This window comes from Hypomesus transpacificus, chromosome 3 (genome assembly GCF_021917145.1).
Source record: "Hypomesus transpacificus isolate Combined female chromosome 3, fHypTra1, whole genome shotgun sequence".
NCBI lineage: Eukaryota > Metazoa > Chordata > Actinopteri > Osmeriformes > Osmeridae > Hypomesus > Hypomesus transpacificus.
In genome coordinates this window covers 1714355-1737876 of record NC_061062.1, presented here as the reverse complement: position 1 = coordinate 1737876, position 23522 = coordinate 1714355, and the positions used below count along the sequence as shown (strand labels likewise).

The window sequence follows — 23522 nt, the reverse complement described above, 5'->3', positions numbered from 1 at the left end:
TTGTCTGGAACCCAGACTAATCCTGCTGAAACGCTACCACATCATGAATTATGTTTACCATTGAGTGAAAATGTGGAGTCAAGTCTTTTTTTCTTAGCATGTGATAAACAGGCTATTTCCAAACCTAAGAAGCAATCAATAGTCATGGTTTGGTGTGGTTGAGTAATTATTGATATGAACGAAACATGAAATGCTGAAAACATTCATAATAGTATACCAACATTCAGCTGAGATCAGAGCATGTCTTTGGTCCTCATGATTATGCATTGCAATATGGGCCAGTATGTTGCAGCTGCACAGTAATAACTACTGTACTAAACTGTTTTTACAAGCACAGGCATTCAATGAGATGATTTAAATTGGAGGGAGGAAGGGTACCTAATATATATATATATATATATACACACATAATTAGTACAAATCTGGAAGAAAAAAAACTAGCCATTTACAAGTGCAAAACAAATTTTACATTGTGTGTTCCGAAATGGAATCTCAATTATATTTGAAAAAATAAATCACATCTTTTTAGGTACATTTCCTAAACATTAAGGCTTGTGTTGGGCTGCCATGCCTCAGGCCTGCTCCACAGGAAGTGACCACGTTTCAACAACAATAAACTCGAGGACATCTAGCGTCCCATTGTTGGCATGGTAACTGCAGCTTTTTTTACAGTGGCGTCTTCAGCCTTCCACTGTGAAGTAACAGTTTTGATCTGAGTGTAGAACTGGATACCCTGTGTGGAGGCGAAAATACATTAACCTAGTTGCGTTACTGGTCAATACAACTGTCTAACATCGTGAGAGTAACCATTGTCAGTCTAGCCTCATGAGAAACCAACTTGTTTGTAGGACTGGCATGGTGAAAGTAACTGTTGTCAGTCTAGCATCATGAGAGCTGCTAACCGTCGTTCGTCGAGCTGGCTTGGTGGTCTCTGTTACTTACTTGTTTGCCGTAAAAGTTAATGTCTCCTCTGAAGGAACCCCTTGAGCCGGTGAAGGAGAACATGGGTAGAGGCACGGGGATGGGAACATTAACTCCAATCTGCAAAACACAAACATACATAAACCCATGCATACATACGTAAACCAATACATGACTAAATGACTGAAAACCAAACCCTAAAGCCGTTGCATGTGTTCCCAGTTCAAAAGGAGGGATGGAGAAACTACACAAAATGTTTATTTTTTGTGGGATTGCTAACTGGGCATGGTCCTTGTAGAATGTTTAAAGACTGCTGGAACAATTTTGGACACGGGACTTGAGCCTTTTGGCCGAGGAAGGCGAAATTTTAAAAAGAGGCATTTCAGCGAGGTTTGGAAGCGAGCACATGGCTGGCTCAGCGTTCCCTGACATGTGAACAGCAAATACGGCATAGCTGCACCCCGCAAGCCAACAAACAGGGCGAAGGCACACCATATTTACGCTTAAACATTTAAGGTCAATAGGAATCCCTTTTGAGTTTAATTTAAAATGTCCCCTCTAATTCAATTCAAGGAAAATGCCTCTATGTTCCTGTGTTTTGATTTTAAAAAAAGGCACATATTTGCTGTAGCTATTTGCAGGTCTCCATGGGGTGGGGTAGTAGAGAACAGGGTGGCTGAAGTGTTAGGTTTAGCACAGATGTAAACAAGGCTAAACTTGACATGGAAAATAATTGTTTTAGAATGTTGATGTTGTAGAGCAAAGGTGTGATGTGCTCCTTGTTTAAAGTGCTGTATGGACTTGTCAGCAGTGTGTGAATACACTCTCCCTGGACAGAGGGGCACACACACACACACACCTGGCCCACGTCCACCTCGTGCGTGTATTTACGGGCGGTAGCTCCGTTTGTGGTGAAGATAGCCGTGCCGTTGCCATAAGGGTTGTTGTTGACTAAGCTGATGGCGTCGTCCAAACTGTCTGCCTCCAGAACGACCAGCACAGGCCCAAAGATCTCCTGACTGTAACACTTCATCTGGGGCTAGAGGACAGGCGGGGGAACACATTCACAGTCATCCTATACAATTCATACCATTTGGGTGGCAGATTTTTTTTAAAGCTGTCAGATTTTGTTTTCAGACACACACACTGGGAAAAACCCTTACCGTGACCTGGCCGATGATGGTGGGTCCAACAAAGTTTCCGTTCTCGTAACCTTTGACCTTGACGTTCCTGCCGTCCAGGAGCAGTGTGGCCCCCTCGTCCACGCCACTCTGGATCAGGCTGCAGACTCTCTCCTTGGCCTGGGGCGAGATCAGGGGCCCTAAGTCTGCACCGGGCTGGTCCCCTGAGAGCCCACACAAACAACCAGTTGTGAGCTCACACACGCACACAGGAAACCTATACACACACACACAGGAAACCTTCACACACACAAAACCTCTCACACACATTTACATTTAGCAGACGCTCTTATCCAGAGCGACTTACAGTAAGTACAGGGACATTCCCCCGAGGCAAGTAGGGTGAGTGCCTTGCCCAAGGACACAATGTCGTTTGGCACAGCGGGGAATCGATCCAGCAACCTTCTGATTACTAGCCCGACTCCCTCACCGCTCAGCCATCTGACCTCCCACACACACAAAGGAAACCTATACACATAAAGGAAACCTACACACACTCTCTCTCACATACGGCTCCAGCCACAGGCATCCCCGGCTGAGGGCCACCCGGGCCACTCCCTCCAGGAGAGCTGTTAGGGGTTTCCTGTGTAGCCGCACAATTAGAGTGCATCTCACTGCAAGCACGGAGAATCACTCATTTCCCCTCCATCCACACAAACAATCCGCTTCTCAAAAAGATTCTCTTTGGGCCTCGGGCCCGCAAACGCCTGCCGCAAATTTGCAGCATGACTTGACTCAACAAGCCCTCTATCTCTCTCATCCGCGGCCTCGTGTGAAGTCGTGTTTGGGGCGAGAAGAGCGGTTGGGGCGGTGTGGGTGGCCTGGATGGGGATAGAGGAGGAGAGCGGGGCGGGGCAGGAGGGTGGGGTACCTGCGTTGACGCGAAGGGCCTTGGCTCGCTCCACCAGCTCAGGCAGCCAGCTCCGGGCCTCGCCCACCAGGACGGCGGTGGAAAGGGCCATGCAGCGCTGCCCTGCTGCCCCGAACGCCGCACCCACCAGCTGGTTCAGAGTGTTCTCCTTGTTGGCGTCAGGCATCACCACACCGTGGTTCTTGGCTCCCTGTAGTGTATAAGAGGACCGGGGGGGAAATGTTTAGGATTCAAAACCTCAATCTGGGTATTACTGGTGAAAGTGATCAACTGGTAAGCAAGGTCTTGTGGCACCATGACCTGTGGTTGCGTTCTGTTCAATCAAGTATAACTCAAGTTATCATACATGACTCATTTCTAAATATAAAGTGCCCGAATTCTGCCACCAAGTCCCCTACATGAGCAGGCAGTGAAGAGGGGTACAGGGAATCCAACAGATTTCTTAGCCGTTGCTGCCACCTTGTGGTCAAATGTAAGAAATGCATTGGTGCTGAAAGGATGTTCCATCACGGTTGGAGGCCAGACTCACCATGTTAGACTGCAGCCTCGCTGGAGGCCAGACTCACCATGTTAGACTGCAGCCTCGCTGGAGGCCAGACTCACCATGTTAGACTGCAGCCTCGCTGGAGGCCAGACTCACCATGTTAGACTGCAGCCTCGCTGGAGGCCAGACTCACCATGTTAGACTGCAGCCTCGCTGGAGGCCAGACTCACCATGTTAGACTGCAGCCTCGCTGGAGGCCAGACTCACCATGTTAGACTGCAGCCTCGCTGGAGGCCAGACTCACCATGTTAGACTGCAGCCTCGCTGGAGGCCAGACTCACCATGTTAGACTGCAGCCTCGCTGGAGGCCAGACTCACCATGTTAGACTGCAGCCTCGCTGGAGGCCAGACTCACCATGTTAGACTGCACTCTCTTCCCATTTTTGGAGCCCCTCTCGTAGATGTACTCTCCTGCCTGGTTGGAACCCACAAAGCTGATGGCTTTAATTGCCGGATGATCACAGATGAAGTTGACAGCTGTGGAGAAGGAAACACTCACATAGCAGTTGAGCTAGAAAACATTTCAACAACTAAACCCCAACAATTTCAGTGAATGCGACGGCCAGCTGCTGTTGAGATGCAGGTCAAAGCACTAGAGTGCTAATGCAGCAGTTGAATCAGAAAACAGCAAAAATACATAACAATCCAACAGCCATCTGCAGTCACGATGCAGGTGAACACGCTAGAGCAGTTGTCCTCAACCCTGGTCGTCAGGGACCCCCTGGCCTGCATGTGTTTTAGATGTTTCCCAGGGTCCAACACACCTGATTGAAATGCATGACATCTAAAACATGCAGCCCAGAGAGGAGAGACACATGGGGGCTCGTCTGCCCCAGGTGCCAGGCCCTACCCACCCCCCTGTGCCAGGCCCTACCCACCCCCCTGTGCCAGGCCCTACCCACCCCCCTGTGCCAGGCCCTACCCAGCCCCCTGTGCCAGGCCCTACCCAGCCCCCTGTGCCAGGCCCTACCCACCCCCCTGTGCCAGGCCCTACCCACCCCCCTGTGCCAGGCCCTACCCACCCTCCGGTGCCAGGCCCTACCCACCCCCCTGTGCCAGGCTCCTACCGTCGTGCTGGCCATGGATGATGTTGAGGGAGCCGTCGGGGATGCCGGCGTCCTGCAGCAGCTTGACCAGCAGCATGGTGCATCCTGGGACGCGCTCGGAGGGCTTCAGCAGGTAGGTGTTACCACAGACCATGCCCATGGGGAACATCCACAGAGGGATCATGGCTGGGAAGTTGAAGGGGGCGATGCCAGCACACACCCCGATGGGCAGGCGGTAGGTGTAAGTGTCCATGTCTTTGGTGATGGAGGGCAGGGTCTCTCCCAGCACCAGGGAGGTGATGCTGCAGGCATGCTCAGCCACCTCTGGACAAGGAAAGAAGGATGATGGTCCGAAAGCAGACAGAGTCCATGCGTGAGGTCAGAAACTAAGGCTTTACTGTCCACAAAGCAGCCTTGTGGAACCGCTGGGACATGGGGTGTCAGACTTGGCAGCTATACGCAGAGCCAGCCCAAGGCATAAGGGCTGGCCCTGGATCTACGTGTCGTTTACGAGGACTGTTAGTAGCTTCAGGGATTCCTGGCCTTGTTCTTTTCACTGGTGACCTACACTCTACAATGCTAGAGTACTGATTAACCTTAAGAAAGCAAGTATAACAGACCATATTTTGCCCTTTGGAAAGGCGGGTGTGCGTGAGAGAGAGAGAGAGAGAGAGAGAGAGACAGAGAGAGAGAGAGAGACAGAGAGAGAGAGAGAGAGAGAGAGAGAGAGAGAGAGAGAGAAAGAAAAAGAGAGAGAGACTTACGTAACCCTCTGAACACATCCCCTTCAGCGTCGGCTAGGGTCTTGCCCTGTTCCAGAGTAATCAGCTTGGCAAGTTCTTTCTGAAACACAAACCATATCTGATTTAAAAACTGTTTCATAACAAAAACGTCAACCTCAACTTCAACTATTATTTGGAATGGCTAGTGTCAAGTAAATGCTGCATGTACTGATTTCGTTATGCCTTTTTTTAAGCATGTACTGTGCCAAAACAGCTGACTGAATGTTTGCAGAAGTCTGTAGACAATTTGCAACAGCTCGAACCAGCTCACATCTTAACTGTCTGATAAGGACTCTACCTTTGCTTCTTGTGGTGAAGCACTATAGTAGGTTTGTGGCCCGTTCAAAGACTTACAATGTTATCCTTGATAAGCTGCTGATAGCGCAGGAAGATCTGCTGTCGGGTTAGGATGGACACCTCAGACCAGGAGTGGTAGGCCCGGGTGCAGGAGTCCACCGCCGCCAGCATCTCCTGCTGTGTGGCCTTCGGGACACGAGCTATCACCTCGTTTGTAGCCTAGGGGAACAGAACAGTGAGGAATGTGCCAGGTGGTCATTTACCTTTTACATACACATGCCAATGCCTTCATTTAGCAGATGTTTCCATCCAAATTGACACGTACAGAGAGCATTTAGACAGTACAGTTGATGGTCAAGGATCAGAAGTGCATGGTACTAAGGTGTTTTGGTGGTCAGGGTCGAGGAAAGGTCAGTCTTTACTAGACATCGCAAAGTAACCTCAGTTACGTCAAACTGTTGTGAATGAATGGTATTAGAAGTAGTTTGTTACTACGGGCATGCTGATACTAGCTCCGTTTGACGGATCATTATGAATGAAATACATTCCCATAATAAATACTTAACACTGAGAACTGGAACCGCTTGTTCTGAAACTAGATACTATGACATGATAAAGCGTGAGTAACTGTTTAACCTGCTAAGTAGACTTTGTTGCTTGGCTTTAAAGTACAGCACACATATGCAGCCCCATTCTGAGGACCCTTGCTTTACTCACCTGGCAGTTAAATGTACCTGTACACACAATCTAGGAGAGATATCAAGGTATTTCAGACAGTTGTGCTGTGCTACTTACAGGATTGTGAATATCCAGCCATTCTGAAGACTTGGATTCAACAAACTTCCCGTCTATGAACAGCTTGGTAGTGGGCTGAGGAAATCAGACAGATGTTACACGACAGCATGTGTCATAAAAATGGTAACAGTTTAATTTGTCTGAAACTGATTTGTAAATAAGCAACAGTGAGTCTCCATTGACTCACCACTGATGTGGAGTAACACGTGCGCCCAAGCTGAAGAGGGATCTGTGAAGAGCAAGCCACCGTTTACACAAACTAGACAGTCACACTTCGAAGGTTTGTCTTTTTGCAAAGACTGTATGTCTTTGATCTGAGATTAATATCTGACTAGAGCTCGAGAACGTCATGTGTGTGAGATGGCGGTACATGTTGCATGTCAGAGGTCAAGCGAACTTGGAAAAAGTATAGAGAATGCAGGGATATATAACTGTAATGTAGGTCTACAGGTGTACAATGAACAGCAGTGTATTCATGTCTGCAGCTGAATCAAAACCACACAAAAAGTTGATATAATTGATATAATAAGCGACTGGATGCCATTAGATTTCAGTTGCAGGGAACACTAGGCTACAAGGTAATGTCAAAGGTGTTGAAAACCCAGCAGCAGCAATATTTTACTTTGTAAACATTGGGAAGTGTAAAAAGCATCTAGTGTTGACATTGGGATAAGGTGATTACAACAGGCGTTTAGAACGTAATCTTACCCTCTTCTTCAACAAGGATCTCATTACAGTCGTTGCCATGACGGAAATTTTATTTTTATTGCTTAATCCTTTAAAAAAAACTGTCCTACACCCTAATAGGGAGTCTTGGCCAAAGAGACAGACTGAACTCTCAGATACACGGATTTAAAAGTAGGAGGGACTTGAAATGGAGAGGTGGCTACCTATTTGCTAATTTATAGGGACGATCATAAATACTGTGTTCTTATTGGCGTTTTCATGGAAGACAAAAAACGGAATGCTATTATTTCATTGGATACACTCTGCGTCTGTCGTTCGGGTAGGAGGTTTACGTAATGTGTGTCACATCGTTGCTGCTACTCTGTGTGTGCTAGGTTTGATGAACAATCACAGAAAATACACTTTGTAAAAGTTAGATTGTTCGAGTGGGAAGCAAACATTGTACTCAAATAAAACACGATGCTCTTTGTAATAGAGGAGCGCTATAGCCCTACATTGTACATGCGCACATTTTAAAAGGCTAAGGTTACTGTGTGGCTCGGAATGTGCTAAACACTGTCAGAATCTTGTTTAGTAATCAGTAGCACTGCAAATTGTGAAACGATTACACGACCAGTAGCCACGTCCTTCACTGCAAATATGCGCACATCGTGTGCATGCCTTGCTAAGGTATAGTAGACATACATGGCAGTATTTTTCTTGTAATCTGCAGTTTTAAATAACTCTGTGTGAGAGCTAATATGAAACATGTGCAGTTCTGACTGATGCTTAGTCATGGTGTAAACCCTGAGGAGGAGGGTTTTGGTGAGGACATTCTATTGGTTACCAGATTCTGAGATTCTTTCAGGCGTCTCTACGTAACTCTTGCATGTGTAGTTTTCTGAATCATTTGAGCTTAAACGCCTCATTAATCTGATGACCATGGCAACTCACAACAAGGTGAATCTCTGAACAACATTTAGCTAGACACGTTTTTGTTATTTTTACTCACATGCACTGATTTATCTGTATCTCTGTCCAGCCCATTCTTCATGGATACTTCAGAAGTTCTTGCTCCTGGAGAGTTAGAATCGGTAAGTACCACTGCCTTCTATCAAGTTGTTCATATTGGAGGGACATCTGCATGTAGTTTCTGGTCACTGTTATAATCAAACATTATCTCTGCCAGCGTTTGCTCTCAAAGGCATAGAGTATGACCAAGTTCCTGTCAATCTGGTCAAGGATGGGGGAATGCAGGTACATTAACTAAACCATTTTATACCCTGAGATTTCTATACATTACCGTAAATAATTAACTTAAGGTGTGCTATCCTATTTATCATCAGACATCAAATATATAGAATATGTAGGAAGACAGTTTTCTCATACAGTATCATGTTCTTTAGCTTTCAGACCAGTATAAAGTTCTTAACCCTATGAAACAAGTGCCTGCTGTTCAAATCGATGGTGTCACCCTGTCTCAGTCAGTAAGTTCTAACATTCCTCTCAAAATTTAAAAACAAAGAGTCCTGAACCGTTAAGTGGCCCCAAGAATAGTATCCATGTTGTCTTGTCACCGGTAGCTGGCAGTCATCCAGTACATTGAGGAAACAAGGCCGGGACCCAGACTTCTTCCCACCGACCCGAAAAAGCGTGCCCAGGTCCGCATGGTCAGCGACCTCATCTGCTCTGGGATCCAGCCTCTGCAGGTCAGTCCGTGACACAACGAGCGGTCCAGCCAAGTACATCCACCAACCCTCAGTTGTGATGCGATAAACTGATGTGAATTTTATACTCGGAGCTTGTTTGCTGTTGTGTTGTATCGTTTAACGTTAGGGAATTTAAACCATCGCATTTCTGATGTGAACGACTGAAGTTGTGTGAGAAACGTACCCGCTCTTCCTTTCAGAATCTCACCGTCTTGCAGAAGATCGGGGCTGAGAAGATGCAGTGGGCCCAGCATTTCATCACACGAGGTTTCGAGGGTAGGTGTTGACTCGTCTTTCCTCCTCAATGCCACCGTCGCACGACAACTCATTTGTTTTCTTTGTGTCTGCGGTCAGCCTTGGAACCCATGCTGAAGGAGACTGCTGGGACATACTGCGTAGGGGATGAGGTAACCAAGATAATGTGATTGTAATGATTTGACCTCCTGAAGTGTTCTGTTTGTAAATAATTTGAATAACCAGAAGTTTACCTCTTAGATTTCCATGGCTGACATCTGTCTGGTCCCGCAGGTCTACAACGCTGACAGGTAGGATGTCAGCGAGCCTTCAACTGCTTATTTTTCATGGTGAACAAAATTGCCCATTTAAGCAAATGTTTAATCATCAACTATATGTCCCAACAGGTTCAAAGTTGACATCAGCCCATTCCCGACTATTAAACGACTGAACCAAACGTTAATGGAAATGGAGGCTTTCAAAGTTAGTCACCCATCTTGCCAGCCAGATACTCCTCCTGATTTGCGCGCATAAGTCGACTGCTGCTCAAAGGACGGAACCAACTGTCAAACTTTTTTTTTTAATTCCCACCTTAATAAAATGTTTTGTAAAAAATATTCTGGCATCTGTGATGTATTTTCAAATGACAATCTGCTGGTTTAAAAATTATTTATTACAGTTTTGTGGAATCAGTTTAAACTTTCCCCTATTTGTAAAACATGCAAATGACTGATGAGTAAATTTGTGAGAAATGTGTGAATATGAATATGAGTGAAGCATGCAAATAATTTATTGTGCAAAAGTCCCAAATATCCTAAACCAGCACACGTGTTCAGTTCATTTTCTGGGGAAAGCAGTTGACAACACTGACAGTAAGTTGGTTTGTAAAATAGCTGGATTTCAGCTTCTAGATATATTAACCAAATATTAGATTTAAAAAAAGGTTCAGCTCAACCTGGGAAAAAAACACAAAAAAGAGAATCTCTCAAGCACGTTAAAATATGCATTAGTTGATGTGCCTTGTGCCTGCATTATTGTCAGTACCCATTGAGAAAAACTGTAGGGTTCTAAGATCCAACCAACAGAGAAAAAGCACTGAAAGGCAACATCCCTCCCTGAAAGGAGGATTTGCAAGTGTGTAAATGGAGCCAATTAAAAGACCGACAGCGGCTACAACAACCACACGTGTGTAGAACATGTAAATGCCACCAACGAGCAGCATGAGTCATGTGACACAGAGTCACGGTGCGTCTTGAACGAGCACACGGGAGTCTAACGCCTGCTTTTCCCCTCCTCTGCATCTTCCAACACGTCCTCCCAAATCACACTAGACTCGCCTGGTTTGTCACCGAGTCATCTTCACAGCCTGAGAACCTGACTCTCACCGACAGGGATCTCCAGAGTACATTTGACGGTGTCGTTGTAGAAGTTTCCGGCGCAGTCGGATCCTCCGAACACCAAGAGTGTACAGCGGAGGCTCCCATATGCTCCCTGCTTCCATTTCTTAGCGTCCGTGAGCCCGGAGCCCCCCAGGGGAAGCAGGCTGTGCCCGGCGCGAGGCTTGGAGCAGAGCACAGCAGACGTCAACGAACTCCACATACTGGTCTCTGGAAAACACAGGAGGGAGGGATGATTTTTCATTAGTATTGAAGCAGTGAGCTTTCAATGCCACACCCACATATTTGATCGATCAAATCATATTTAAACAGCCACATCTTAAGTTATTTTAAAAAGCTGTCCCACCCACATTTGAAAACAAGCCGGCACCTCAGTACCAGTCTCTCTATAAGCTCCAGTAGGGTCTCCTGAGCAGAAATCTGATGTGTAGACAGAATCCTCACCTACGTTGAAGACATGGATGTCCTGCAAGGCACCAATAGAACTGCAGCCACCACTGACCAGCATTCTGTTATCTGACACCGGGAGGGCAGCGTGGAATCTGATTGGACGCATGCACACACATTAGAACAGAACCAAGACATTCTGTACTCACATCCTCAGGATATGCCAAACCGGAAACAGATTGTGGCTTTGCGATAGCATTTATCGGGGTTCAGTGAATTTGCTCACCCTCTAGGCAGTGGTGGCATGTTCCCAGATTTCACAGCTGTGTACTCCATGAAACCTATTTCACCCAAATGAAGAAGAAGAAAAAAAAAATATGTAGCAGTGAAAATGAAGACTGAAAACACTACCTTGCCACCTTACCAAGATCCAAAAAGTGGAGGTCATTTAGGAAGGTGGCAGTCTTTCTGCCACCAAAGATGATCAAGTTGTTTGACAACAAGATAGTCGAGTGTCTGTTTGGAGATAAAAAAGATTACAAGAGCTTCCGATACAGTAAGGACACAGGCTTTATCCACACATAGTATTCCAGCTAAGGTTGAAGAGACACTGACCCAAACCTGGGCAGTGGTCGATCTCCCTCTACTATGGGTTGGTACCACAGCTCAAATTCTGGGTTGTAGATGTACAATGCGTTACTGCAGACCCTGCCACCAGGCCCGTGACTGGGGTGAACTCCTCCAAATACATACAGCTCCTTCTTGTAAAAAGCTGCAGAGTGATATGCCAACATTGGAACGTTGCCTCTTGCCTAACGGAGGAAAAGTTATGAAAAAGACAAAACAATAAATCCTACTCCTGCTTTCATTGACTGAAACTAAACACGTTAAATACTGTATGAGGAAATAAAGCCTAGGTTTGGTTTATGGAACGAGCATCTAAATAAAGGATGTTCACCCACAGTGACAAGCCTCCACTTCCAGGTCAGCGTGTCCAGGATGTAGAGGTCGCTGAAGCGCTGCCCCTCCCTCAGACCCCCGTACACGAACACAGACCTGGACCCTGGATCATAGGAGGCAGAATGCCCACGGGCACAGGGGGGCACAGTGCCACAGGCAGATGGGTTCATTGGGAACCAGAAGTCGTTGTCTGTTTGCGGAGGGAATCCTGAATTAAAAATTAATCGAACCAAAACAACCAACATGCGATGTGATTCTAACCTCAAAGATATTCCCACATAAGGGTTGTGTGTCATTTGTTGTATCCGTACCCATTTCCAGTTTCCATAGGGAGTCCTTGCAGTGGGTCTGTTCTGAAGACTCCCCTCCGATGACAACAGCCGTTTCTGCATCAGTCTGACACAAGGTGTGGCACCAGCGCTCTGATGGATGAACTGTGAAGAAAAGTATGGAAGTCAATCAGTGACAATATTCTTGCATAGAAACATACCAAAATATCACCGGAGCCCAGCTTTCAGGATCAGAATTGGTGCTCTGTGTGTGTGTACCATGTTTTATTTATATATATATATATATATATATATATATATATATATATATATATATGAGAGTTTGTGCTGACCTGCTGCTCTGCACTTCTTTATATTCACAGTCATCTCCTCGCTGCTCGTTCTGGACACCTTCCTCTTCTTGGGGATGGATGCTTGGCCAGTGTCTTCCTGAAGACCACCAAGATCTTCTGAACTCCATGGAAATCGACCTCTCTTCCCAATCACAGTCCTACACGGGGTCTTGTCCTTCAAACAGTTAAACTAATTCATTAAAACAGACTTGTACTATGGTTCTCCTGGTTAGATTGAGGCCTTGTTCATACGTACTGTAGGCCAGACAGTGGGTTTCCTGATGGTGGGTTTTCTAAGTAGGGTGGAGTCATGGTATTCTGGCTTGTTAGCTTTCAGCTCAGCATAGCAAACACTGTCTTCCAACTCTGAGGAGTTGGGACTAATCTTAAAAAATAAACATCATTTTATACATTTAAAGTTAAACTTTCAGTAGAACTATCAGTACCTACCTACCTAGTTACTGCCTAAAATGACCGACTGGATTCCCCTAGTCTAGAGTTTCCTACCTGTATACTGCCACTGTCTTTGAACAGAGTCTGGGAGACATCAGCAATACTCTGCAGGTCAGAGGTGGAATGCTTCGATGTCCCAAGTAAAGTACTGTCATTGGCTTTATCCTGTTTGACATGGTAGAGACAACACTGTATCCAGATACTTGTATTTTCAACACTTTAAAACGTGTGTACACATTATGAATACATTTAAACTAAATTAAATAGAATGTTTTTTAGAATTTTGTCACTTACCTCCCCACAGACACTGAGAATAATCTTTCCATAGACTCCTCTCCTGTTCATATCGGCTGCTTCTGTGACTAGTTCAGGATTCCACCCTCCCTCCCAAATGAGACATCTGGCAGACATGACAGTTAACGACAGCAAATCAGGCAGATTGTGTTTATGCCTATAGGTTTGGACAAATACCTTGTCTGAGACGTCAGAGTTCCAATCCTCTGTGGTTTGACATCCTGGCTGACCATAACGTCCACCAAGATGATGGTCTCGTTTGATCTCCATTCTCCAAGACCAAACACGACCAGTTGTTGGGGAAGTGGCAATGGTATTTGGACCTGATGGCACCTGCGGTTGGATTTGCTGTGGAAATTATGATAGGTGAATGTTTGGATGTTATTTAATTCTGGCAAAATTTCGAACAAAAAATATCATGTATAATCCAACTACATTAAAATGTAAAAATATGTAAATTGCTTACGAGATGAACTGACGGGGCGCCTCACGTAAAGACCATAACACGAAGAAGTTTATTCGACCCATGTTCAAATTTTGGACATCAAATAGGGTGACCAGATGTCCCGCTTTGTGCGGGACAGTCCCGCATTTCTATCATTTTTCACCCGTCCCGCAAATTGAGACGTTATCCCGCATTCTTACCGATAGTCAGACTCCAAATTTTGAAATGCGTGTTTTATCAAACAGTTGTTTGTGTGTGTAGACAGCCGTGAGGGCTGTCATCAGAGGGCGCCTAGACTCGGCTAGGCTATTTCATAGATGGGCTATGGCTATTTGCTATTTCATCATGTCTGGGACGCGGACCTATGACGCGGAAGAAGTTAAGCGCGCCAATCGAAACAATAGAAATCAGGTCAGAACGGCAAGCAGCAGACATGGAGGAAAACACGACACTCACGGGTAAGAAGAGGAACTGGAAGTGCAGTTTCAACAAAGACTGGGAAACTATCTATCCCTGGGTGAAACCAGTGCCTAGTGATTCTAGCAAAGTGTCGTGTGAAATTTGCTCAAGTCAATTTTCCATTTCACACGGAGGTGAATACGACACAAACAGTGCGAGGCACATAAAAAACGTGTTGCTCAAAAAGAGTCTTGCCAGTCTATGGATACGTTCCTGCTAAAACCCAAACAAGAGTCAAACGCCAACAAGGTAACTGCAGCTGAACTAACTAGTGTTTACCACACTGTAAAACACTCACTATCATACAGGTCAGAAGACTGTGGTAATAAGCTAGCATCTACCATGTTTCCAGACTCTGAGATTGCAAAGAAAATGTCATGTGGTCGTACAAAGGCAGCATCCATAGTAACAGATGTGCTTGCACCTGCCTCTGTAGAGAGTTGTTTGAGAGAATTAAAAATGCCAGTGGTTCAAGAGCTCCCAAGTGATAGAAAAGTCCACACGCCATTTTTTTCAGTGGCTTCAGATGCATCTAATCATGGCACTACAAAACTCTTCCCACTGTCGTTACGATATTGGACACCAGAGCTGGGTTTGAAAACTAAGATACTGGACTTTTATGAAGATAGCCAAGAGTCAGCTGCTGCCATACACCACCAGATAAAGAGCAAGTTAGAGGAAAATGGTCTGCAACTGGAAATGATTTCAGCTTACACTGCAGACAATGCTAGTGTGAACTATGGGAAAAACAACTCGGTTTACCAAAAGTTAAAGGCAGAAAATAGTGGCATCATCAAGGCAAACTGTATGGCCCACATAGTGCACAACTGTGCAAAGCATGCTGGAGACATGCTGAACATTGACATTGAATCTGTAGTCAACAAAATATTCAGCCACTTTTCAGTCTCAGCAAAGCGCACAGAGGAATTAAAAGCAGTGTTCGCCTTTGTGGAGGAAGACTATCATGCTGTACGGCGACATGTACCAACAAGGTGGTTAAGTCTGTGGCCTGCTGTCCAGAGGCTACATAACAGCTGGGCAGCTATCAAGAGCTACTTCTTGTCGCTGGGAGAGAGTGAGTGCCCAAAAGTACTGTGGAAGCTCTTAAAATCAGATCAGGATGGTGAGGGGCATCCCATTGAGCTGCAGGCCTACCTGGCTTTCCTCAACAACATACTCAAGGTGTTCCATGACGTTGTGCTGCTGTTGGAGGGACAGGATGGGACCATCTGTGAGCTCTATGACATCATGCAGACCCTCAAGACCAAGCTCAATCAGCGACAGATCGATTCCTTCTTTGGAATGGAGACCAGTGCGATTGTCCAACAGTTTCCGGACCAAAAGGCAGCATCAATCAAAGAGGATATGTCCAACTTCTACCAGACAGCACTCAACTACCTGGAAAAATGGTATGACTTCAACAACACCAACTATCAGAAGAAAGTTGCCTGCTTGTCACTGAAGAACAGCTTTACATTCACCCAGCTCAGTGATGCCGTGGAGGCCCTACATATAGGGGGGAAACTGGACATGGACGAACTCTACGAGGAGTACTGTGTGACTCTGCCACGCCAGCCGGAAATTGTGCAGAGAAGAGCTCCTGTTGTGGAGAAGTGGTCGACCTTTCTCAAAAGCACGAAGACACCAAACCTGACTGCAGTTGCCTCCTTTGTCTTCAGCATCCCAATAACCAACGCATCTGTAGAGAGAGTGTTTTCCCTGATGACTGCAGCCTGGACCGACCAGAGGAACCGTTGCTCTGTGGAGCTCATCAAGAGTGAAATTCAAGTCAAGACCAACTTTGAATACAGTTGTAAGGAATTCTACAGTTATGCACTTAAGCAGAAAGCCTTATTAGAAGCTGCAAGCTCAAGCAAGAAGTATAAAGCCAAGAAGATCATCTAAGGTAAGATAAACATTGTCTATATAAATTTAGAATATTGTGAGCACTGATCCAGTGTGGTGCTAGATTTTAAAACAATGCTCTATTCTTGTGTTTTGCTGGCAGGTGCTTTCCGTGGTGCTGAGAGTGCATCGTCTGTGTGGGCCTGCAGTTGTTGCTGTGATGTAGAGAACTGAAAACAAAATTCAGCCAGGTGCTCTCCTTGGTGCTGGAATAGCATTAATTGTGTATTTTTCTATGATTAACTAAACATATTTCATTAAAGTGTTTGCTCTAGTTAAATATACTCAAGCACATACAGTATTCAAGTAGAACATTTATTTTGTGTAGTTTATCTCTATGTGATTCTGAGCTGAGTGAGTTTAGTTATGTTCAGATAATCAGCCTATGTGCTCCATGTTCTACTTGAATACTGTATGTGCTTCAGTTTATTTTTTTCTAGAGCAAACACTTTATTGAAAAATGAAAACATATTATTTTATTTAAGTTTGTGTTACCTCCTGACCAGTATTGATTTGCACTTCAGGTTTTATTTATTATTTTATGTAGTGCCTATACCAATTTGTGCGTTTTTGTAGCATTACTTGGTCCAGTAACTGCAGAGCATTTTCAAATGCATTTATTTTGTGTAGTTTATCTCTATGTGATTCTGAACTGATTAAGTTTTGTTATGTTCAGATAATCAGCCTATGTGCTCCATGTATCCAGTGTATGTTCTACTTGAATGTATGTACTTCAGTTTATTGTTTCACTAGAGCAAACACTTAAATGTGGTTGTGTTGTTGTTGCTCTCTGTTGTTGGAGAAAAGGCACATTAAAGGACAATATTTGAAAGAACAATTGTAGCCTTGTCTTTCTGTTTGATTGTACACAGTCAGGAGTGTTAACTTGAGGGGCACTGTGAAACAGCATGAAAACTCCATTGGGAAAGTTGCATTTAAATACATGTGTTACTTTTTTGTTTGCAGGCTGTTATGTGCTCCTGAATCAACCAAATGGCAAATCATAGTAACGTTATAGCAAAGGGGAAGAATAGAAATGTTTATTTAAATTTAATTTTATTTTAGACTGCCTCGATGCATTGATATCTCACATTGTCCCACATTGTCCCACATTGTCCCACACAAACGTTGTCTTTGTCCCACATCTGGTGAATTGGGATCCGGTCACCCTAACATCAAAGTCACTGTAGACTTGGGTTTGAAACTACGTAACTGCTACAAACAGCAGCTGTGCAATCTGTGTTGGGCGCGTGTTCAGGTTTTTTCTGTTTTTTTTTACCACCTGTGACTGCTTATTGGACACCACTTGATTGTCTGACAGGCAGATCATTTGGCTTAACTGCTCGCTTTAACTCCGTCCACTCAGCCGGGCTACTCCTAGTAAAATAACGTGTTTATTTCAATACAGCAAAGAGGTTATTTGTTGCCACAACCTTTTGGGAAAAGATACAAATAGTAACCCAGTGTGTTTCATCAGCTCTGTAATAATTACATCAACTCCCTAATGGCTCTATTAAATGGAGACTCAAGGGACTCTTTCCCCTGAAGCAACCAACTAGTACTGTAATCTGGAGTTCTGAAATGGCGACACGTTCCTGTGATATTACATGACATTGACCTATACAACTGGACACACGATGCTATGATGCTGCCTGACAAGGTCATCATAACTTTAAATTAGAGAATTGCGCAACTCATTCGGGTGCATATTTGTATATGTTTTAGAGCAGTTTAAAGGAAAATCTGTGTTTTTCCTCTTTATTACAGAAACATGTAAATAGCAGGAGGGTTTACATTAATTGAAAGAGTGAACATGGAAAAAAACTATTCGGTTGCTTCACACAATAGCAGCAAATTTCGTATGATCTTTGGGAACATGCAAACTACAAGCAAGTGAGGTAAAACATTGGATTTTGGAAACATAAATGGGAGGATATATGTGACAGGTATGAATGGGTGTGTTTCAAAGTACATACATTAACAGCGTGAAAGCACACACATTGACAATACATTACATTCATAATTAAAGAAACTTCTACAAAAATTAGCAGTCTAAGACATTTGCAACACATCACACAAAACTGAATCTGTGTCATCACCTACAACTTCCTCTGGTAACTGACCACCAAGACCAACCCACCAGCTTGAGACAAACAAACTATATTCACCACAGGCAAATGCAAATATTGAACCAGCTTTACATAATAAGGGCCTTCTGTGATAAGAGATGGCTTTTATTTGTGTCATAAAGACAGACTGTTAATGTCTGTTGTCTGGATAACAGGGTACAGAGGAACCATTTCTATAGCTGTTTGAAATGATTGCATTTGGAGAAGCAGGGTGATCATGTTTTATGCGAAGTACAAAAAAACATACATGAGTAAAACAACTTAAGAAATAATAATTATATCAAAAAGGTGCATGCACAAGAGGAACACGTTTATGACACTGAACATGTTTCCTGATAAAGCATTTGACCAATCCATCCAGCTCCCTAGCAGATCAACAGGGTCTTGGGTATGTTTTAACGAAAGAAAACATATTCTTTATCCTGGGCACTTTGCTTCACTTGATTGCACATTTAAACAAACACAGAACAATTGCCAATGTGCAAGGCTTCATTAAATATTCTTTAGAAACACATGGAGACATACTAATAAATGTCATGCTCCGTAGCACTCTGGTTCTGCAGATTAACTGTGTGGCCTACAGGAGCAAACACAAGCTCTGATTGTGTCAAAAATATACAACTATTAACTATCACATATTCAGTATATATTCTTTGTATATGGCATCAAAAATAGTAGTTTGTCATTTTTTGGGAGTCATACATTCATATATAACTACACACTGGATATTTAGGCACTGTAATACACTCTGTAATACAGAGTCTTGTTACGCCATAGAGAGTAGGAATTATCAAACTTAAGAAGGTAGGTGCCCTCGCCTGGGAATTCATGACATCCGCCATGAACAGACAAGTGACTGTCCTGGCGATACACAGGGAGGATTTCCCCCAGGTTAACGTTGGCTACTGCTTTGGAACCCTTCTCCACATCTCCACTGCTAACAGGTCCTGTAACAGACAGCACGCACACGCACACACACGCACACACACACACACACACAACTGAACAACTAATACATGGATGTATGGATGCAGAAATCAATGTATGTCATGTAAAAGAGTCCATGCCAAAACATGATAATATTTATATATTTTCTTATATAAAATAAATCTGGGAGAGGTACCAACTCACCTTCGGGATCTTCGTCCTCGTCTTCATCATCGCTGGACTCGCTGACGTGCACAGTGATGGCCCGGCTGGTGACAGGAGTCCAATCGAAATAGATCCCGAAGCCGATGTCATAGCCATCAGTGGCGAACTCCCAGCACACCTGCTTCCCCTCTGGGGCGGTGGGAACATGCACAGTCATAATGTCCCCGCGGTACACTGTCACAACGCTGTCCTTCTCAAGCCGGAGCTTGGTCTTCAGCTCTCTGAGCGCTGGGGACGTCCAGGTGGACGGAGGCTTCAACGGAGGCAGCTGGGCTGTGTTACAAGAACAGACCGATCCAAAACACAGAGTGAAACCCCCTCAAAAATACATTAAAGTATAAAAAATAGGGCATTTTTAAGCTTTCATTTGATCTGGAAGGGGAATATCTGGAAGGGCACAATTGTTGGAAGTTTTCAACATTTTCTTTTTTGGGTGGTGATTGAACCCGCTCCCCCATGTCGTTTAGATTTTCCCTGAGATCCTAAACCTTGGAGAGCTAGTGGGTTTGAAGTGTGAGGCGTCTCTAAGCACCACTAGGAGTGACACTGAGCCTCACCTTTTCTCTCCGTAGTGTTCTGAGTGTCCCCCGCGGCGCTGTCGTCTTCTGTGTCTCCGCCCGCAGCTTGCACATTAGGAACCTCCTGATTACTCTGAAAACAAAACACATTAGAACACACACACACACCTTTAACGAAGGTCAACTCATGTTTATCAATCTCTGTGGTGCTATTAGGCAAAGCAAGCTCAATATACCTCCATGGTGTGATTGATTTCACCCATACTAGCTTGATTGATTGAAGAGGTGCTATTCTGTGAGACGTCAGTACTCTGAAGCCTGAAAAAAAAAAAACAGCTCATGTTGTAATCACTCCTCAATAATTCATGTCAGGGGAGAAGTCCAACAGTGACTGTCAATCTTAAAAAGCAACAGCTATGTATGACTATATTGGTTGGATTTAAGAGTGGTCAAGAACATTTAATCAAAGATCAAATCAGGTACCAGGACTCGATGAGTAGCTATATGACATACCTGTCTAACGGACTGTTCTCCCAATTTTTAGATGTAATTCCGGGGAAAGAAGAAACTGACAGCGATGACAATCTGGATTGAAGCTCCGATGTAGCTTCTAATCTCTCCATATCTGAAATGAGTCGATGAACACTTCTGTTCACATGCTACCGACCTTCTTTCGCTCTGGTTCCCACCCATCTCCCTTCCTCCCCCTATCTCTATCTCTCCCTCCCTCTCTTTATCTCTCTCCCTCCCTCTCTCCCTCTATCTCACACGTTTTTAAATTAACGAATAAGAAAGGCGTTGTGTCATTGACATTGCACCATGGGGTCAAGCTTTAGATGGATGATTGACACACTAGAAATGTTCAAATTGGAAATACATTAGCTACAATTGTCAAATATGTTGAAACATCCGCAATGATTTTCTCTTATGCAGCCTAGTCTGTTATTGACCATCGAATCGTGCAAATGTTACTCTCATGTGTGACAACCGAACTGTGGAATCAAAACGCAAAACTGCTAGATAAAATGGTGCTCTCTCTTAAAGCGCCATTCGTCCAACTTGATCCCTACTCTAGCGAAGAGGATCGCTTGGCAGCACAGCACCAGCAGCATCACTTCCCTTGAAGCTAGCCTACGATAGCTTGTAAATTTGCTCTATCGTCGACAACCTGGATAGCGACGTTAGCATTAGCCACTGGCAACTAGCTAGCTGCCTAGTGGTGTTGCCTCACCAAGTCGTATCACTCCTCTGAATAAGAAAGTAACAAGTAATGAAAGTACAAACCTACAAGAGATGTCAATCATGTGATTTGGTGTAGCGTACGATTATTCCCCTTTGGCTGTCAACAGCCCCCCCGGATATGTATCCAGTGAACAAGCAACGAAGTAAAAATGCTCCGATTCCCCGAAGAAAAAAATCCCTCGTCCTTCGGTTTTAATACTTCCGTAATTTCACGAATGTTGACGAAATCCGGGGGTGTGCTTTGTTAAAGTGACATTCCACCCAACAGTGAGGATTTTGTTTTCCTTTTTCTGTATTCTCAGAACACGTAGGCTTCACTTCACAGTGTAAATAGCATATGACCAAATGTAGCCTAATCATCAATAGATCTTTATTGAATACCTACGTATTGGCATAAAATATTTCTGAAAAGCAACATGACACGAGATGCTGTATTTTGTGATACCTTCTTTAACTAGTGCCATTATCTTCCATTTTTAGTGTTCCTGCCCTGCGAGGGATTGTTTGTAAACAGCAGAGATACACCCTTGAATTGCTTTGTTCCTTGTTATAAAGCATGATAATGGTGTCTCCTTTGTCTGAGCATCAATCAAATTTATCCAGGGAAAAGGCCTGAAAAAACAGCAAAACAAAATGAATTCAACAGGTGAATCAAACAAACAAAATAATCATTTCCTTTCTTCACATCTATCTTCATCTAAATCCAGGACACAGTGCGGTAATGAATAGATTGCAGAGGTACACAACTTACTCGTCTGGGGAAAGGGATGATGCATATGAAGAACTGACATAACTGTGTTGGGTGAATTTCACAGTGTCTGACTCTTTCAACTTAAATAGCTCATTGATTAGTTCCAGGGCTTCAGCCGATGTCCTCTGTGTTTCGGTGCAGATGTTCAGGAGAGAATAGAACAGTCCAGACACCCACTTTGGATTCAGAGACAGGCTACCTGAATACGATTTTAGATAAACGAACAAAGTTAGTTAAATAATTGATATGGGACACAATGTATCTGAGGTATTTGTGCATAGCACAGTAGTGTTTAATACCAATATAACCCACCACTCAGTGTAAGAGGACAAGATGATTCCACTAATTTGGGGTCTTTTACAGCCAGAGTCAGATGACTGTGGGACAGCCACTCATCACTCCAGTCACAAACCCCAAATTCATATTGTGGTTTCAGAATGAAGTCGTGTCCAAGAATCTGTGCCAGCCTACAACACGTGATACAACATGACAATGTGTTGTTGATCACTTTTATTACGATTCTACAACTAAAGGAAAATACTAGGTTTTACCTTTTGACAGACACAGCAGACGTGAAGCTGTACACCAGGCAGTGTTTGGGTACGTGAGAGCGGATCTCTGCACACACCGTGGTCACCTGGGAGGGCAGGCAGCAGAGGAACAGCAGGTGTGCCCAGGCCACAAGTCTCCGGTTGTCAAAGTAGCACTTAATCCCCATTTTGACACACTCTTCTGCAATGCATGACAAACATATTCTTCTTAAAGGTATGAGCAGAATACAGTTATAGGATGACAAGAGGACTGTTTTTAGACTTACCAAGAGTTTCAGGTCTCCGAGTTGAAATGTTGATTTGAGATGGTTTTATTCCAGTCTTTTCCAGAAGCACATGGGCCAACTGTTTACCAAGGTTACCTCCTCCAAGAATACCCACCTTTAGCTCCATCTCTGGCCTGTAGACACTTGATGCCCCTACATCTTGGTCCACAATTCTCCTTTGAATGGTCTTCCTCCAGATACAAATAAAACATGATCCTTAGCCATTATAAGGGAGTTGTGAGACAAATTTTGTAGAAATTATTTGTGTACTATGGAATGTCATGTACTCTACCTCAAGGAATTAGCAAGTTTGCAGACAAAAGCAGCATGCGCACATCCACAAATAGACAGTCCAGCGGATCGTGCACGCAGGAACAAGTATTCCTTTTCAGTTTCGTTTAGTCCACACTCAAACCCAAGGGTTTTCAGATTGACGGTGAAGTCCAACATCATCTGTATAGGCTACATTTCAAGCGTGACAATAATGGACTGATATTATGATTTTAAATATCAATGTTAACCGTTTATAACCCACGGTTATCAAATCATACAACAAATCATTTGTGCTAGACTATATTGGTGTAACAAAATAAATGTTATGATTGCACTTACCAAACGCCGATATTCCGGTACCTATGGTAACGACCAAACACAAACTAGCTGAGACAACAACAATTAAGGTTGGATAACAACGTTGAAACTCAAAAGTTCACAGACATTGGGGAACACAGTAGTTGGGTCATATATTAAGCGGTGGCCGTTTATAGCATAGGGCATTAACTCCATTTGAGACACATAATGCAAGTCTATCTTATTGGCTTCTGACGACAACAACAAAAAAGTGTTGACGTTTCTTCCATCTTCTCCTTCAGTCCATGGAACAGGCAGTAAAGCAGCTACCAATTTCCCCTAAAACTGATTAGCTCTTAACATTTGTGGACTTTA

At 44.1% G+C, this 23522-nt stretch overlaps 6 protein-coding genes across 10 annotated transcripts; 2 read left to right on the top strand and 4 right to left on the bottom strand.

The window, feature by feature from the left end:
- Positions 1–148: 148 nt before the first annotated feature.
- aldh6a1 (aldehyde dehydrogenase 6 family, member A1) lies at positions 149–9089 on the bottom strand. 2 transcript variants are annotated; one of them, XM_047048766.1, is made up of 13 exons: positions 9021–9089; positions 8116–8180; positions 6625–6666; positions 6438–6512; positions 5700–5861; positions 5328–5406; positions 4585–4887; positions 3873–3994; positions 2974–3163; positions 2085–2266; positions 1781–1960; positions 943–1041; positions 149–733 (listed from the first exon to the last, which is right to left on the bottom strand). In XM_047048766.1, exons 1-13 carry the CDS (start codon positions 9064–9066, stop codon positions 629–631), a joined length of 1650 nt encoding a protein of 549 aa, XP_046904722.1. In that variant the 5' UTR covers positions 9067–9089; the 3' UTR covers positions 149–628. The 2 variants fall into 2 exon arrangements, with proteins under 2 accessions (XP_046904722.1, XP_046904729.1); XM_047048773.1 differs by lacking the exons at positions 8116–8180; positions 9021–9089 and adding an exon at positions 7146–7289.
- On the top strand, positions 8083–9674 carry gstz1 (glutathione S-transferase zeta 1). The gene is made up of 8 exons (XM_047050103.1): positions 8083–8197; positions 8293–8360; positions 8510–8590; positions 8687–8812; positions 9013–9088; positions 9167–9219; positions 9308–9357; positions 9454–9674. Exons 2-8 carry the CDS (start codon positions 8355–8357, stop codon positions 9578–9580), a joined length of 519 nt encoding a protein of 172 aa, XP_046906059.1. The 5' UTR covers positions 8083–8197; positions 8293–8354; the 3' UTR covers positions 9581–9674.
- Positions 9675–10056: 382 nt separating this feature from the next.
- On the bottom strand, positions 10057–13702 carry zgc:163014 (uncharacterized protein LOC100038766 homolog). The gene is made up of 13 exons (XM_047050368.1): positions 13626–13702; positions 13337–13507; positions 13160–13265; positions 12920–13030; positions 12669–12797; positions 12413–12587; positions 12102–12224; positions 11793–11980; positions 11446–11642; positions 11255–11346; positions 11117–11171; positions 10888–10985; positions 10057–10653 (listed from the first exon to the last, which is right to left on the bottom strand). The coding sequence occupies exons 1-13, from the start codon at positions 13685–13687 to the stop codon at positions 10406–10408; spliced, it is 1755 nt and encodes a 584-aa protein (XP_046906324.1). The 5' UTR covers positions 13688–13702; the 3' UTR covers positions 10057–10405.
- A 929-nt stretch (positions 13703–14631) lies between these two features.
- On the top strand, positions 14632–17137 carry LOC124487236. The gene is made up of 2 exons (XM_047049406.1): positions 14632–15969; positions 16072–17137. The coding sequence occupies exon 1, from the start codon at positions 14763–14765 to the stop codon at positions 15966–15968; it is 1206 nt and encodes a 401-aa protein (XP_046905362.1). The 5' UTR covers positions 14632–14762; the 3' UTR covers position 15969; positions 16072–17137.
- A 573-nt stretch (positions 17138–17710) lies between these two features.
- Positions 17711–21228, bottom strand: tmed8 (transmembrane p24 trafficking protein 8). Of its 3 annotated transcripts, none has more exons than XM_047049867.1 (6): positions 21052–21228; positions 20281–20392; positions 20004–20085; positions 19807–19900; positions 19229–19522; positions 17711–19044 (listed from the first exon to the last, which is right to left on the bottom strand). In XM_047049867.1, exons 2-6 carry the CDS (start codon positions 20388–20390, stop codon positions 18827–18829), a joined length of 798 nt encoding a protein of 265 aa, XP_046905823.1. In that variant the 5' UTR covers positions 20391–20392; positions 21052–21228; the 3' UTR covers positions 17711–18826. The 3 variants fall into 3 exon arrangements, with proteins under 3 accessions (XP_046905823.1, XP_046905816.1, XP_046905828.1); XM_047049860.1 differs by having other exon boundaries at positions 21056–21228; XM_047049872.1 differs by lacking the exon at positions 20281–20392.
- A 137-nt stretch (positions 21229–21365) lies between these two features.
- On the bottom strand, positions 21366–23504 carry noxred1 (NADP-dependent oxidoreductase domain containing 1). 2 transcript variants are annotated; one of them, XM_047049639.1, is made up of 7 exons: positions 23190–23504; positions 22870–23039; positions 22578–22768; positions 22312–22492; positions 22073–22227; positions 21761–21959; positions 21366–21621 (listed from the first exon to the last, which is right to left on the bottom strand). In XM_047049639.1, exons 2-7 carry the CDS (start codon positions 23028–23030, stop codon positions 21486–21488), a joined length of 1023 nt encoding a protein of 340 aa, XP_046905595.1. In that variant the 5' UTR covers positions 23031–23039; positions 23190–23504; the 3' UTR covers positions 21366–21485. The 2 variants fall into 2 exon arrangements, with proteins under 2 accessions (XP_046905595.1, XP_046905601.1); XM_047049645.1 differs by lacking the exon at positions 23190–23504 and having other exon boundaries at positions 22578–22764; positions 22870–22952.
- Positions 23505–23522: the final 18 nt, after the last annotated feature.